General features: G+C 44.5%; 1 protein-coding gene across 1 annotated transcript in view; it reads right to left on the minus strand.

Moving 5' to 3' along the window:
* MYO1E (myosin IE) overlaps positions 1-17,699 on the minus strand; it is a 203,109-nt gene that overhangs the window by 60,725 nt on the left and 124,685 nt on the right. The window contains exons 8-15 of the mRNA XM_024567788.4: positions 15,763-15,897; positions 14,283-14,415; positions 8,854-9,050; positions 5,649-5,729; positions 5,249-5,335; positions 2,888-2,974; positions 1,703-1,870; positions 364-449 (exon numbers count right to left, since the gene is read on the minus strand). Of these exons, the coding sequence (XP_024423556.2) occupies positions 364-449; positions 1,703-1,870; positions 2,888-2,974; positions 5,249-5,335; positions 5,649-5,729; positions 8,854-9,050; positions 14,283-14,415; positions 15,763-15,897 (974 nt within the window). The remainder of the gene's footprint in view (positions 1-363; positions 450-1,702; positions 1,871-2,887; positions 2,975-5,248; positions 5,336-5,648; positions 5,730-8,853; positions 9,051-14,282; positions 14,416-15,762; positions 15,898-17,699) is intronic.

The following is a 17,699-nucleotide window of genomic DNA, read 5'->3' on the forward strand; positions in this document are numbered from 1 at the left end:
TGAGTGACCACGAAAAATTCTTGGGACGATATTCCAAAGGCAAAGTATCATACAACCAGACTCTTCCACCCTTAGATGGTCAGACATGGCCATCCCCTGTCCCTGATAATGGTGTTGAAAACGATGAGGCTGGGGCCCTGAAGGGCATGCAGATTGCTCTGGGAATTTCAGGGCAGGAAGTGTTAGGGACACAAGGGCAAGGCTGGGACTGGAAAAAGGGAGTTTTGAGAAAACAAATTGTCCAATGATAACCCAGACCCAACAGCTCAAAGAAACGAAATGCTGACCAATCCCCAGGTTTGTTTTGATACTGAACCTTGATCAAACCTCTGTCCCGTGTCAGAGAAGGCGAAACACACTTACAGCTCACTGCTCTGCATGAGCTCTATCAGGTCCATGAAAAGCACATCACGGTTCCTTTCACAAAAGCCATCCATGTCATAGGATACCTGGCCAAGAAAGGAAAAAAATCCAATTTTATCCTTTAAGTATTTTATTGAAGAAACAAAATCCCAAGCAGACGTGGCTATTCTTACCAAATTGTATATATTTCCAGATTTCATCATGAACTGTCACATTAAAGCTGTGCATATTTTACTTAACTTGTTAGCCAACTCAGTCGGTGACGGCCTGTGGGAACCGAAGGATGGTTTGGCTGCTGACATGGCTCAGAGGATCTATGTCTCATATACCCCTTCTTCAATGGATTCATAGGCATGTCTAAGTAATAAACCTAATTCTTTCCCTAAATTTCATCTAATAAATTTAAAAATAAATGAAAATTTCCTTATATTCATTAATCCATTGCAATGGGCCATGTCATCTGAGGCTTTGCGATTTCCCTTACAAATGGTGTTAGAGTTGGATCAACTCGGCTTAAAACTGATTCCCAGGGACTCGGATTAACAAAAGATTAGTTAGGATGAAAGGTGAGACCATTGGATTTCCACAGGGCTAGAAAGTCCCTAAACATCATGATCTCGAGTTACTTTGTATCAGCAGCACCCACACAAAGCTGGTACCCAGTAGGCACCCAATAATCCTGAACAAACACCAAATGTGAACCTTGGTCCCTGTCTATATTCCAGGTGGCCACCGGCAGGTAAGGATTGAAGGCTTGTGAGTGCAGCAAGAGGCAAAACAAAAAGCCACTCCTTCAGCAGTTAACGTATGTGCCAGGGCGATTCATGATTAAAAAGTACACAGTAGTGTGTACTGCCTTTGGTACTGCCTCCCTAAATAATTCACAGGTCCCCTGTTGCTGAATGAAATCAATGTTGAATGACTAAAACACAGTGAGGCAGATGACACTATATGGACATTGTTTTCAGTTGCCTCATAACAAAACATGACAGACCCAAAGGCTAAAAACAGGTTGATGATGAAAAAAAAATAACATTTCCTGCCCTGGTTGGTGTAGCTCAGTGGATTGAGCATAGGTTGCGAACCAAAGGGTCACCAGTTTGATTCCCAGTCAGGGCACATGCCTGGGTTGTGGGCCAGGTCCCCAGTAGGGGCTGCCGAAGAGGCAACCACACATTGATGTTTCTTTCCCTCTCTTTCTCCCTCCCTTCCTCTCTGAAGAAGAAGAAGAAGAAGAAGAAGAAGAAGAAGAAGAAGAACAAGAACAAGAACAAGAAGAACAAGAAGAGCAAGAAGAAGAAAATGTTTCCTTTCCTGTTGACCCCAGCTCTGGCCATACCTTCCCAGCATAATGGTGAATAATGAAGCCTTGGTTCCAGCTGTTGAAGTGCTCATGATTCCCGATCTGCATCTGGAGCTTCTGCAGCAGCGTCTGGTCCGCCCCCTCACCCACCGCATGCATCGTGGCGCACACGTCATCCAGGATGCTCATGATCCCAGGAGGGTTCTGGTGGGACCAAGAAGCCAAAGGCCCAAGTCAGCGGCTGTTCTCAAATACATACAATGCTTATCAGGTCTTCTCTTAAGCAGGGAAACAGCTCCCTAGATAGATTCAAGATCCTATCTTGAAAGTCACTCTTTCCCTTTGAACAAGAATGACATTAATAATCCCAAATGGGAGTCACTACTTAAATCTAATGAGGGAGAAAAAGTCCATTTTCCAAAAAAATCGTTTAACTCCTGGAAATTCTATTGAAAGCCATACACAAGTGATTATCTGCTCAATCTTATTGGTACTAGGTTAATTTTAAAAACCCAAAAGAAAAAAAAACATGTCCTTGGACTCTAATCCATTCCCGAATGTTTGCTTTCAGCCTATTGTACCTGTAGGCATGGTTTCCAGCTCCTCTGCACACATCCCATCACGCATCACTCTTTCCCACGCAGCACTATCTTATGAACACTCCTCGTGTTTTATATGGTCTTCACACTTACTCTTTTAATGGCTATACTTCCCTGCTCTGCTATGCTACCATTTACTTAACTGAGTTAATTGTCTAGGAAGGTTTTCACTATTTCCAAGTTTTTAGTTTTATTAAAAGGAAGACAAAAAAAAAAAAACCCAAAAATGGTACTGTAGAGATCTCTGTCCACATCCTTTATGTTTTCCTTTGAATAATTTCTAGGGCTCAAGTTCTAGAAGTGGTGCGAATGGTCTAGAAGGCAGGACCTATTTCATGTCTCTTTATAGGCCAAGCCATTCACACAAATGATAGTTGTCTTCTCTTAGAATTCAGTAACAACTTCTATTTGTAAGTTGGCCTTTTGCTCATATACACATGTTCATATTTACAAAAATAAAACCTACTGCTCACATACACATGTACATCAAATTAATGGAATTGCTAAAATTCTGTGCAAACCAAAGTTATCGCTTTGTCTATTCTAAAATAAGGACACAGACATGAAAAACGCCCTTCATGTGAACCCGTGAGCAGCGAAGAGACAGCAGACCGATACTCACAACTTTGTTCTCTATGAGGTCACACACGATTTTGTTGTTGAAGTAGTCAATGGGCGTCCACCTTATCCCCTCTTGAACATATTCTTCCTGTTGGACAGAGAGCAGGAGCTCCGTTATTACCCAGTGAGGATGAGCTGGACACGCCCATGTGGATATCAAAGGCACACAGATCACCAAGAGAGAAAAGCTTGAATGCCCTTTGACAAAGGCATGGAACTTGAATTTTTTTGTTTGTTTGTTTTCTAAGAGGGATAGAAAAGGAACATTTCATTGCTTGGTAATGTAATTTTTATTCTGTTGAAACCATGTGAAATTGGTACCACACAATCATTTCTCACATTCAAAGATGGAAATTTAATATGGTTTAACCTACAGATCTGTTTCACAATAATCTCCGAATTTAATATAGGACAGAAGCACAGATTAGCATCTGGGGACTTAAGGGGAAGGTTTCTCGCTCAGGCCAGGCCAGGTACTCATCTAACTTGACGAACAGCACCACACGCTCCTGCTCTTCCTCCCTCCTCCCCGGTCTTGCTTTGTTAGCTTCTGTCCAGATCTTTACAGGGTGCAGAATCTCAGGCTCAATCTCCCAGCCTTCTCCTTTTCTCAACCCTTCTTCTCTAGGTGAGTTCGATCAGTGCCGTTAGCACCTATAAACTAATGACCCTCAGTTAACTTCTCTAGCCTAGACCTCCCCACTGAGTTCCAGACTCATTTGTATCTGATTTTGGAATCTGCACTTGGATGTAAACAAGCCTCTCAAACACAGCTTGTTCGGTGGAGTTCTGAATCCACATTCCCCACCGTCTCCAACCAACTGCTCTCCTGATCGTACCTTCAGTAAACAGTCCCAGCATTGGCCCCGTTATTCAAGCTACAAGGTGGAAATCATGCTTGATTCCTCCTTCGCTCTCAGCTGACTGCTAATTATGCTGAGCAATCATGTTGGCTCAGTCTCTAGGACAGAAACTGGATCTGACCGTCTCTCACACTGTCACCACCTCCACCGCTGCATCGTGGGCTACACCCCACCAGTTCTTGCCCAGCCTCCTGCAGTGGTCTCCTAACTGGTTTTAAAACTTCCATTCCTATTTGCTTTCCAGGTCTCGCCCCACTCTGTAAGTCCGTAGAGCCAGAGTGGTGACCTTTTCAAAAACACAGACACGAATCAGACCATGCCACTCTCTGCTCAGCATGCCACAATGGTTTCCTGGTCTACTTGCTATAAAATCTGAAGTTTCTGCCACGCCCCACAAAGTTCCTATATGATGTAGCCTCCGCCTCCGTTTTTCTGTCTCAGCCCATCCCACGCTTTCCGTTGGCTGTTTGGCTTTAGCTGCTAGGAGGTGGTGGGAAGGCTTAGACTTTCAGGGCAGAGGTGTATGTGAAAGCCCTGGTCACTGGGGTTTCTAGGCAGAGGCACGGACACCTCCCTGACTAAAGGTCCCCAACACAGCCTTTCGTATGTAGAGTGGACTGAACGTGTCCCCCAAGATTTCGTGTCCATATAAAATCTCAAAATGTGAGGTTTGGAAATAGGATCTTTATATAATACATACAGTTGGCTAAGGACCTCACAACTGAAATCATCTTGGATTGAGGGTGATCGCTTAATCCAACCATTTGGACACACACTGAAAAAGCCCATGTGAAGACAGGCAGAGGGTGAAGGTGTGTTGCCACAAAACAAGGAAGGTCAGGAGCCACCGGAACCTGGAAGAGCCCAGGAAGGGCTCTCCCCCCAGAACCTCTGAAAGGAGAGGGGCTCTGGTGACACTCTGATTATGGACTCTGAGAGAACTTTCTGGTGTTTTAAGCCATCCAGTTTGTGGGACTTTGTACCAGCAGCCCTCGAATCGAAAAACAACGCTGTATCCAGAATAAAAGGGAACCTGCATGGGACTCGCTGAGGAAACTATAAGCAAGACACGTCACCTCAAGCCAGAATTAACGTATCAGCTTTGTTAAAGACAGCTATTTGTGCGAAGAACTGAGAGTAAAGCAAATCTGAGAAAACCATGTTTTTCCTTTGAAACGCAATATATGCCATAGATACTTGGGCTTGGAACTGGGTTTCCATCTTCTACTCGGCCAATGAATCAGAGAGCAATAAAAGCAGCCAGTCCTAAGTCCAACTTCCCAGCATCCTCTGCTTAACGCAGAAAGAAAATGTAGCAGATGGTGTTTATATTTCACTAACTAAAATGTCAGCACGGCATGTGGTTTTTCTGCTTGACTCTATTAAGTACGTTTCCTAAGACAAGACTCAAATCAGAATGTTACTGAAAGAGAACCCTATACCCTTTAAAATAGAACAAGATAGACGTAGAATAGGACGAAGGAAGGGGCAGTCCTTACCTGTTCTGCCTTTAATGTCAGTTCAATAAAAATCTGCTGTAATTTTTCATTAACAAAGTTGATACAAAACTGTTCAAAGCCATTTTTCTGAGAAAAAAAGAAAACGAAAAAGTTACTTCCATTAATTATTTCTGCAAAATCATTTTGAAGTCATTTCTTGAGTGATTTAGTGAGATGTTTCCATGTGAAAAGCCTTAACAGAAATGTTGGAGGCATCAGGAGAAAGCTGCACAGTTTATACTTAGGAGAAACTAATTTGGTAAAGGCACACAAAGAACTCACAAAGGCGAAAATTGGACCATAGTGAGGGTTTTTTTCATTGCCTAGAATTAGTTTATTTCCTCAAGCCAGAGGAAATGGATCACCTGCCCCAGTCCCCAGTTATTCAAACTGGTCCTACCTGGAATATTTCAAAGCCATAGATGTCCAGAACACCAATGTTGTATTCCTCATGGTCCTTCTCCATCGCTTTGTTGATGGACTAGGAGAAAGCAAACGGCATGGCAATTAACTCCTGTTCTCTCATGTGAAAAATGGGCATGCGTGGGGGGCAACGGGAAGCAATTCTGTGCACAGCAAATACTAGTGCCTGCTGGAAACAGAGAACAATAAGGACACAGGTGACCCACGGCCTAAAGTCTCAGTGCAATGTCAAGGGCTTGGGGAAACCACCAGGATCGCAAAAAACTATTATGGTAGGATAAAACAAGTTTGCTTAATGACGAAAACCATTAAATTCGGCAGAATTCGTTTTCTTCAGGAAGCCTTGAGAATTGAAAGAAAATGTCACTTTGGATAATCAAAGTAAAACCTATTTGCATAAAGAACCCCATTCAACAGTTACTTCACCATCACCTAACACAGCATGCCAAGGATATCAAGAAGACAATCTGTTCCAAGGAGCTCATAGAAAGGGCGAGCCAACTATGAATAGTAATACCAGTAATTACTGTTAAAGGGATGATAATAAAAGCAGCTTACAGGTACTTAGCATTCACCTGTCCCAGGCTTTGCTAAGAGCCTTCCACGTGTATTTTCACTTACTTCTCACTGCAGTTCTAAGGGCAGTGAGAACCCTGCACTCCCTACGATGCAGTGGGCAAGAGGGAATGTCTGGGATTAAACTGAAGTGCTACGATGCCTAACTCTGTGTCCTTGATCTCGGTGAGATGTGCAATTCAGTGGAGTAGGCTTAATGACAGGGGGGTAGTGTAGGCTAGAGGGGGTAGTGAGGATTGCACGGGAGAAAGGGATATAGCAGAAAAATTCCAGGGGGTGGTGAATACCCGGATGAATCTGGAGGTACCAGAGTTGTTTTCTAGGCAAAAAAAGCAATAATATACAGCACTGAGCCCAGTGCCTGGTATACAGTCAGTGCTCAGTAAATGTCAGCTCTAATTAGCATCTCTTACATGGGGCATCCATCCCCTTTCACCACATGAGAAAACCGAGGAAACATGGAAAGGAAATCAGGTGAGAAGCCCAGCGCTGGAGGTTGCGCTGAACCAAGAACCAGATGTGGTTTATAGTCCCAAGTCTGCATGACCTTCTTGCTGAATGGCCTTGGGCAAATCCGCCAATAATGGGGTCTAAGGTTGCCTTGTCAGTATCAGGAGGGCTCCGCACAAGTTAAAAACGTGGCTAATGTTTGGCATGACCTTGACCTTCCCAAGCAATCTTACCCTTAAAATACCCACGAGGAGTGCACAGAATAATTACTGTATGCTGCTCTGCCCTAACGTACCCTAACCACACCGTATCATACCCTAACCTTTATAGATGTCATAGCCTAGGTGCAGACAGACTTTTGGGGTCAAACAGCACTTGACTACGGTCTCCACAGGGTTCTTCCTACCTTGATTATATAAAAGGCAGAGAAGTAGAAGAGCTGGACCACTGTGAGTTACCTGCGCTTGATTCTTAGATCTATTACTTAATAGTGTTGTGACCTTAGCTAAGTTCCTTAACCTCTCTGCGCCTCAGTTAGCTTATCTGTAAAACAGAGATAATAACACCTAAGTCACAGGCTTGCTGTAAGAATTAAATGAGTTCTTCTTTTTTCTAAGATACTTAGAGCAGAATCTGGCACATAGTAAGTGCTATATAAGTGTTTGCTATTATTATCCTCCCATTCAGAGGCTGCGGTGATTTACATAGACTGGCACTGGCACTGCTACACTGCTGAGAGGCCGACTGCAGGATCGCTATGTGGTATCCATGGATAGATATGTGTGTATGTGCAAATGTGCATGTAAGTATACGTATATGATCATTCCACCATTAAAAAATATCTGTGGTAGTTTTACAATATAGCACCTGTGGGGGTATGAAAATACGCAAGGGAGGGGATCCCCAGTGGATACCACGATCCGTGGATGCTGAAGTCCCTTATGTAAAAGGGCACAGTATTTGCCTAGGACCTAGCCACATCCTCTCATAAACGTTAAACCATCTCTGTATTACTTAAAATGTCTAATACAATGTAAATGTTATATAAACAGTTGTTACGCTGTATTGTTTAGGGAATAATAACAAGAAAAAAGCCTGTACTTGTTTAGTTACAGACACAACCATCGTAGGCCTAACTACATAGTCAGCAACAACATAACATTTATTAATTTTTTGAATATTTTTGATTGACTGAGTCCACGGATGTGGAATCCACAGCTATGGAGGGCCAGCTTTATACAAAGTCTGACACTCCTCCCTTAGAAGGCGGAGCCTAATTTCTCTCTGCTGACGTGTGGGCTGTACTGAGTGACTTGCTTCTAACGAGCAGAATATTGCTGGCCATCCTTGAGTCTAAGATGAGGACGTGACAAGCAAACACCTTGTGATTTCTGCCCTGTTCTCTCCTGGATCACTCACTCTGGGGGAAGCCAACTGCCATGCTGCGAGCATATTCAAGCAGCTCAAAAGAAAGGACCATGTAGCAGAGCCCTGAGGCGTCCTCCTAACAGCCTTGTGAGTGTGTCATTTTGGAACCAGGTCTTCCAACTCTAATCAAGTCTCGGGATGACTGTAGCTCCCATCAGCATCTTGACTACAGTCTCACCCCTGAATCGGAACCACCCAGCTAAGTCACTTCCCAAATGAGAGAATCAATGTTTACTGTTTAAGCCACTAAGTTTGGAACTGATTCTCAACACAGTAAGGGATGGCATATACAACATTCCTACATCTTCAGGCTCAAAATCCAGACAGTTGCATGACCACGGGTCCTCTGCTTTCCTGGTCCTCAGTCCCGCCTCTTTAAGTACAGGGTGGGGCAAAAGTGGGCTTACAGTTGTGAGTAAGTGTATCACGGAGTTTATTCTTATGTTATTATTTATTGATTGTTGTATTGTTTTCTGTAAAACAACTATAAAGCTACCTTTGCCCTACCCGGTATATTGTCCATAGGACGCTGTTACTTGTTAGTGTCTTAGGGGGAATTCTAGAAGTAAACGTAGGATTCAAGAATCCCAGGATTACATGGTAAAAATGGGAGTAGTAAGGTAATCGCTAAAAGGAATGAGCCAGAACATGAACACAGACCTTTAGTAGTTTTAACTCTTTCTGGCTACAATATGAGGCACTGCCAGCACCACCCTGTGTTTACTTACATCTACCAAGAAATCAAAGACGCGGGCGTGCAGGGCCTTGGCGAGCGCGTCCCTGGTGTAACAGGCCTGCTCCACGTTGAGGGTCACGTGGATGGACTCCGACTTGCCTCCCCACTTGCTGTCCATCTGCCGGCTCGTTAGCTTTTCTTTCAACCGGTCCTGGTTTATCCCCAGGAGATATGCAGGGAAAGCCAAAACTATAGAAAACAAAATAAACCATGAACGTCTTGTAGCATTTTAACAATGCGCAAACACGCGGGCTGCACACACACACGACATGCCATCTTTCGTCCCCAAGAACTCTGTGTGCAGTGAAGACGCTTATCAGCAATCCCACACACATCCATCCACTTTGTTTTCCCCAATTGTTCCACTTCATGAGTCAATTCCTCTGATGACCGAGACTTTCAATAATACAAACCAGTGAACCAAGAAGGGTGGCTAACCTATCCCCCCTACTGAGATCACAGCTGAATGCCTAAAATGGACATCTCTCAGAGCTTGCAGCAAGACAGCCGGAAGGGACTAAATCAAGAAACATTTCTTTGGCTCTAAGTATTGTTTTCTTCCTTTCTGACACAGTGTTTTCATGGCATCATTCCCGAAGAGCGTGAAGCACCTGGTATCATCAAACTAATCATTACAACCCATCCCGTATTTTTTGAGCAGTCATCACGTGTAGGGTTATTAAAGAGAGAGGACTGGACACAAAATATTGAAGACATCCTGAAGGCAATCCAGGGGAGACAAAAAGTAGTCTGCCAAATAAAGGAGCCTAAGAAAAGTTAAATTTGTGACACAGACAGACAGTAAAGCCCAGGAGGAATTTGGAACAGAAAGATGCTACTACTTGCTGGGGGGATCAAGGAAGATGTGGGATTGGGCGAGGTCTAAAAGCATGGACAGGACCTTTATAGATGCAGAGGAAGAGAGAAAGGACAACGAACCGTGTCAAGTTGGGAGGCAGGAACGTAAGAGACGTGGTCGAGGTACAGAGAGCAGATCAGCACTGGCTATAGCAGAAAGTTAAGGTAGATGATTACAAGGCTAGGACAAGTTCTAATAGTGGAGGTCATAGAATGGTCCGAGATATTCGGGCTGCAGTCAAAGGGGCCTGGGCAGCTTAGGGAGACAGGTGTTACAAGCAGATTTCTCTGGGCGTGACGTATGGGATGAAACAGAGGGTGTTAGCGTTGTTCATATCACAGCCTACCCACCCCATCCTGAGGACATGTAGTCATGCGGTTTGTGGCTTTCGGGCAGCAAAGCTGAGGCTCCCATGGCTCAGCGACTTGTTGAGGCCGAGAAACTCTCCCAGAGGAGGGTTAGTGATATAAATGAGATATTTTCCCCCTCTGGTTAAAACACACTAATGTAAGTAAGTGACACAAACCTTGGGAATGAAAGGATGCTCAGACTTTTTCCGATATTAATGAAAGATTTTTATGGGCACAAATCAAAATTCTAAACTGGAATATGAGTCTTTTTTTCTGCATAAAGCTTTACCAAAATTCTTTGATAAAAGCATTTTGTTAAAAACTTATTATGATAATGCTCAAAAATCACAAGCCTCCCACTAAAGGATAATCTGTTTGAATTTCACAGATGGTGTTAGAATGAACAGGCTGACATTTCTTAGTATATACCTTCCAATGAGATGAAGTCAGTGATTGCACTCTGAAGAAGTGTGATGCCAGAACTAGGTATATATTATCTGTGTGAGTGTCTCACAGAAACGCTCTGACTAGCAGAGGGCTTCCTTTCTTACAAAGGGCATGTGAACAAAATCAAGTGCACTCATTTGCCAATGCCATTTCCGTGAGGTTTTAAAATTAAATTTTGGGGGGTGACATTGTTTAAGAGCATTATATAAGTTGCAAGTGTATAATTCTGTAATACATCATTTGTATAATTTATTGTGTGTTCACCACCCGAAGTCTAGTCTCTTTCTGTCGCCATGTATTTTATGCCCTTTACCTTCTTGATCCTCTTCCTACCCTGCTTAAGTTTAGTTTGAATGTTAACACGTATGTTCAGGAACCTGGATGTGCCTTCCAATAAACAGCAACCTACCTTTGCACAGAGCAAAGACATAAGATCGGACACACGCAGGGTTGTTGTGAGAGTCGAGAGCCATTTGCCAAAGCGTCCGACACATAAGAGGTTTGCTAAGGGAAGCTGCAATGTTGATTACCAGCATAGTGACCAGCAGACAGTCAGATACGTGCGTATCTCCCTTGACACCGTGGTCTTCCACGGTCTACAGTACATTCACCAGGCCCCTCCCTCTTCATGGTAACTACACAGTGAATGGTTTGATACAACAAATAAGTAGCCCTACTTTGTTTTTTTTTTTTAGCCCTACTTTGTTTTGTAAATGTGAGCTTCTGCCAAGCCCATAATCACGCTAACATGGGGACGAGGTTCAAACATTTGGTGAAAAAGTTTATGCCGTTGTCTTTATGACCATAGCTAAAGAAATATAATAATATGGGCTAAGTCTTTGGGTCCTTGAGACAAAACAGACAGACGAGACGGAAAAAGAAACATGCCATACACACTTCCGTGGCTCACACCTCTTCTGTAGAAGAGGGCACCAGTGAAGGACCGCAGACACTTGGAAAACAAGGCATGGAGTCTGGCCGAGAATCAGAACCACAGCTAAGGAAAACAGTCAAGAAGTCTAGAGAGGAAATCCAGTACTTGCTTTGAAAAAAATCCATGCCATGTGTTTCAGGAAGAACCTTTTATGACCTGTATTTTCTTCAGTGGCTGCCCTGATGTTGAAATTACAGGGCTGCTCCTATTGACTTCCCGGGCTGTGAATTTCCATGAGGGTGTATGCGACTGGGGCTGGATAAGAGCAGTGCGGAGGCTTGGAGGCCTTGGGGAGGCAGAGGAAGGAGCAGGGCATGATTAAATTAAACATGCTGATGAAGCCTAGTTATAGCTAAAGTCTGGTATAGTTAATCAGAATTATGAGGACTAGAAAAGAACCTGCTAGAAAGTAATGTTTCAGCACATTTTGGTAACGCAGATAGAGTTCTATTAGTGCGTGAAAGCGTAAAGCAAAGTCAGATTCAATGTTTCCATTTAAAAGAAATGGCAAAGTAAAAAAATTTTTTTTAAAATAAAAATTAACAGGGCAAGCGAGGGCATTGTTGCTTGTGCTCCCCATTGATATTTATGTCCCATTATTTTCCTTCAACAAAATTCTTAGGTGAATTTGGATTTAATATCTTTGGGGCAAGACTTGTTTTCTGAATACCATCTCACTCTGTTGGCAATGTCAGGGCACATGTGCCCGGTGGAGGTGTGTTAGACCGCTCAGTGATGGAAAGGTTTCACTCGGGAAACTCTACAGCTCCACTACCCGAAGGTCAGGTAACAACACACTTTGTCATTATTAATGGCTATTTTGCTTCAGCTAGGATGGGGATCTTGCCATTTCCCCCCTACAATAGCTAGAAAAAGTTTTCTTTCTTCCATTATAAAAACATGGGCTGGTACTTCCCTCTAGAAATTTATTCCACCGAAATACTCAAATACCAGAAACACGGCACACACCAGGTTCTTTGTTTTAGTAGCATTCAGTCAGTGCTGTAATAGCAGAAGATCTAAAACCATCTCAACGTCCACCCATTCAGGATTAGTTCACTAAATTTAAAAATAGCCAAACAATGGAATGCTATGCAGCTATAGAAAAGATGGCGCTCCTCGGTGAATTGATACAAAATAATCTTCAGGATAGAATGCAGATTATGTTGTATGTTCCCATTAATGCACAAGGGCGGGAAAAATGAGTGAGTGTGTGTAGTTGCCCTGGAACACATATCCCACGAAAGGAATGCAAGAGATAGGAAACCCTGGTTCCCTACTGGGAGGGGAACAAGCTGACTGGCAAAGGGGGAGCCTGGAGAGCTTGGACAGGGCACTCATCTGGAGCACGTTAAGGCGTTACCGAGTGAACAGGAAACGAAGTATTGGCAGGAGGGCACTTTTCTTTGTTAGACCTCTTTGGTTTCAAGCACAGCTCTTCCTGATCGCATCACTCCACCACCTCCAATCCGGCACGTGCGAATCCTGGGCCTGACCCAGTGGGCTTGGAGGCTACTTCTTGGCTCAAGTATATGGGGAAGTGCTAGCTATGCCACAGCCGTGCCTCTCTTCTCCAGCACAAAGGGGCAGTAAAGGCTTGCACTATCCATGAAGGCCAGAGCAATCCAGACCCTGCCACAGAAACCAAGAAACCAACGCTGACAAAGTTGAAAGGTCAAGTGCTAACAGCTCTCCTGCGCACACACTGGCATTTGTTAAATGGAAAGGGCAATGTCCGCAAAGTCTGGAAACAGGGTTATTACTATTATTATTTTTAGGTCGTGTTTCTAGACTCTGGACACCCTGTAAATTTATTGTTTTCCATCCCACTCCTTTCCCTGGTAAACATAATTCATCTTGCTCTTTATCAGACAAACATCAGAAGTTAGCAGTACTTCCCTTTTTATCACAAAAGAAAACAAAAATATAAAAAAGAACCTTATTTGGAATGGAAATAGCCTCACTGCATTGTCAGCAATGAGTGGGATACTATTTATTACTAAGCATCTAAATTTATCATCCTTGAAGAATGCTGAGAAAGGAAGAAATGTCTTCCTGGGTGCTTGAAGGATGGGTGGGTGGCTTCTGAAAGCAGCCTGGGAAGTTGTCTGATGCCGGAGAGGCTGCAGTCTCCTGCCACAGTGAGTGTGGTAGATTGCGCCGTGCGCTCCAACAGCGTCTCTGCAGGAAGGACTTGACTTATTCTCAAAGAGTAACAATGATCATTCCGGTCTTCAGGCTCTGCCGGCTACAGAGGCGACCATTAACAGTGATCATTAGCAGTATCAACACAACAGTCAACGTCCTTTTCTTTCCCATTTTCAGAAATCTAGTCTAATCCAACCCATGGGACAAACTGACTGTGAGCTTTCCACATTCACATGTAGCCCATCACTTGCTCTGCATGATCTTTAGGTGAATGCAGACCCCAATGGTCAGTCACAGGAAAGATTTTTATTAGGAGACAAATCCTTTGAGTTATTCAGCTAGTACTCTAATCTTCATTAAAGTATCAATTTAGTATTAAGCCTAGACGTAAAATTCTGCAGGACTTCCCCAACGTTAATGATAAACTGAAACAAATTTATTGATGGTCTGGGTGTAACTCTGGCTTAGTGAATGTGGGATGTGGTAGGAGAGGGGCAGGTGCACCGGAGAGGCCTGGACCCTCGTGGGCCCTTTTGTTCTGCCACAGCAGGACCCGTAAGACTTCTCATCTCTTCCCAAAATACCCAGGTTGAGATCTAAGCAAAGGAAAGCAGTGGGTTACTTCTGATGGAGCCAAACAATGGCTTCCCCTCGTCCAACAACCATGAGCCAAAACTACTCACACTCTTCACTCTCCACTGCGGCGTAATTGCCAACTTCTTTAAAGCTGATGTTTCCCAGGTGGAGAATGCCTGCTACTATTTGCAGCACCAGCGTCTGCTCCTCTGCGAAGATCCCAATCACATCCATTGCGTGCTGGAGGGAAAAAGAAAATACCCACACAGGCTGGTCACCAGCTTAATGAGTAGGTAATGAAGGAGCCCAGGCTTAGGTTGGGTGGGGCAGTTATATGTGGCTCAGCGAGCGATGACAGCTGCAAGTCCACGTGAGACATCATCCCTGACCAACGCACTCACACATCCTTCTCAAGTCTCAAAATAGCGCTGGGAAGGCAGTTCTGTCCCTAGAGAGAGCATGCAATCCTCCAGGAATAAAGGCACAGAGAGCTGCAGGAGGAAAGGTACTCAGCTGGAGCAGCAGCTGCACACAAAGTCAACAAGTCTGTCCTCATCCATTGCTGTGATCTGGTGCCACCCCGCTCCCTCTAAGGACACTGGTGCTATGTCCAGCTGCTCCAAACAGACTCAGAGGTCTTTCCCTTCACTGGGAGGACTGAGAAGAACTTGGACTTTCAAAAAGATCTTGAATAAAAATCCCCACGAAATCAACTACAAACATCATCAGAAAGTCTTATTTCTGAGGTCCCCAAAATCTACATTGCTTCACCCAGTTCCTTCGGGGCCACGTGGCCTTTTGATGTCCTCTCTTTTCCTGACACCCAGGAATAACATCCTGCCCCTTTCAAGAACACCAGCTTCCTTCTAACTGTCCCTCCAAATGCCCATGGAAGGTCCCCCACCTGGCTCTGGGTCTGGCCTGAGGATGAGCCTGGCTGGTAGCTGATTCAAAGGGCACTGGTGGTACACTCCTTTGTGGCTAAATGGGTGACCAGCCCTCCTCCACAAAGTTCTAGATTGACTTATTAAGTTGTTTCCTGGAGGGTGCGACCCCTCAATGATCCACCTGGGTTCACCCTTGGTGCCATAACATACACACCACATGAAGAGCGTGGGGAGAGATCGCACTCGACCCGTACAGTGCAGATGTGAGGAGAACGTGGGTGGAGAAAAGCCTGAAGGTGTTTTAAAATTTCTAAACCTCATTAAGATCACAAGAGCGCTGTGCTTTGCCTCTCTAAGGGAACAGCCTGACGATTGTGCAAGCTGTCAGCAAACGGGAATGGTAAATATATTATCCACAATAGACTTTATCTTTTCATCAGAGCTCCTGCAGGGGGGTAATGATGCATTCACTGTTTTTTTTTTAAACCCATCTCAAGAATCATTAAGTGGTCCTCTGGCAACTGGGCAAGTGGCTATTTAAGGGTGCTGAAACGTGTGTTTTATGAAATGGACCAAGTAGAGCAGAAGGAGGTGGAAACCTCATGCTGTTCTTGGCTTGGCTAACCTTCACTGCCCTTTCTAGCAGCAGCAACGCCCCGTCTGCAGAGCAGACCCTGCCTGGCCCCGTGCCAGCACTTACCAGCGTTTCCTGAAACTCCCGCCTGTCATCGATGTCATCCACCTTGTAGGACCCAGACAGGCTCAGGTAGTAATAATAGTCCATGCTGGTGATGCCGAGGCTGTGCTTCTGTTCCGCAGAGGCGCCCTCGATGAGCTGGAGCAAGAGAAAGTGGAGTGTGTGTGATATGTGACCCTCCAAGTACTCAAAGGCACTTCATGGTTCTTGCTGCTGCCACCCCTGAGCACAAGCAATGGGACTTTCTAGCCCTGCTCTCTAGAATGATCCGTGGTCCTCATCTCCAATATATGATGGGGCTTCAGGATTTCTGCTCTACTTGTGATAGCCAAAAGTCATCTCTGCAGGTTCTGGTTCTTAACTCTATGATCAGACCTGCAAGACTCGAGAAGTTTCCTTTGTCCAGTAAGTGGAAAGGCCTACAGTGCTTCTTCAGTGGCAAGATCCCTCAAGAGAGTGGAAACTTGGCCAGATTATAATTACTTCACTCCTGCTCGACTGGCCTGTGATTGTTTAAAGTGCAGACGGCCCCACCATGCTTCTCACTGCAGGGTGCCTATTAGAAAACCACTCAGGTCCCACACTCCAAACCAAGTGACTGTCCCTGGCTTTTTGTTCCACTTCTGGTATTTATCTGTGCCTTAGGTCTAAGCAAGACGCTCTTAAGTTGCTCCCATCAGGGATGTGCTGGAAATGTTTAATCAACTCTTGTGGGGAAAGTGGGTTTGTAGTGTTTGCCAGTTTTCATGGCGTAAATACTCCTACCCTGACTGATTTCAAACTATTAAGAAAGCGTCACTGAAGAAAGAGATGGAAAGAGATGTGCACAGCCCATGCAAGCCAGCTCCAGCACCCTGTTGTCTCCAACCCAACAGGATTTAGGAAAATAGAGACACTTCCTATCCACACTTCTCCATTGTGGTCAAATTCCCCACGTCAACTCAGCAACAGACCCCCAAAATGGGGAACCTCATTTCCATTGCCGAGAAGTTCTAGGCCATCCCATGACATGGGATTCTCTTAGTTTTCTTCCTGGTATGTTTGAAATCTTTTTGTGCTACCCTCTTCCTAGCTTCTTCTTCTATGTTGTTTGTTATCTGAGAAAAAAAGTTTTCCTTACCTCTTTCTCACTCTCCTCCCCACCCACAGCGCATAGTCCCCCTCGGCTGTATCTTCAATATCCTTCTCTAACTCTCTTCTACCTACAAATGCATGGTGCACTCTGCCTTCTATAGAAGCTTTTCCTTGACTCAGTGAACTTCGTTAAGCTGCAGAATCTACTTTCTCATCACGACTTAACCACCTGCACTCTGGCTCCTCCCCTCACCATTCTGATGAAATGGCTTCCGGGAATACTTCCCAGTGGCTACATTCAACAGCCCTTTCTTGGTCCCCAGACCTCTGCCCCATGCCTCACCTGCAGGAGCTCTCAGCACTGATCCTGCTGCTCAGCCCCCTGGCCTTCCCCTGCTGAACTCCCTGGTTCCTCCATCTGCATAGTCCCCAGGTCGCCAGTCCTGTATAGGCATGGCGTTTTCTCCATGCTCACTCCCACAGCAGTCTCATCGACTTCACAGCTTCAGCGTTATGTCAGAATCTTTAACTCTATCTTCTCCTAAGCTCATCACTTCCACAGCCCCTACAGTCTGGTAGTTTCCAACCTGTGGGTAGAGGACTTCTGAAGCAGGGTACAGGGGATAATGGGTTGGCATTTATGGAAAGGGGTCCTGGAAACAACTATAAACTTTGCTCTAGTGCTTAGTAAATAGTATACTATGTGTGTGATACACAACATTATTTTTTAATCATCTGTACATGCTGCTTTGATTAATACAATTAAAAGTACGCATTACTGAATTTACAAAAGCTTTTGGTCATTTATTATTCTTTCAATGTACAGATACCAACTAAGAATTTTCATCATCGAAGATATCTCTGCA

Source organism: Desmodus rotundus, chromosome 7 (genome assembly GCF_022682495.2).
Source record: "Desmodus rotundus isolate HL8 chromosome 7, HLdesRot8A.1, whole genome shotgun sequence".
NCBI lineage: Eukaryota > Metazoa > Chordata > Mammalia > Chiroptera > Phyllostomidae > Desmodus > Desmodus rotundus.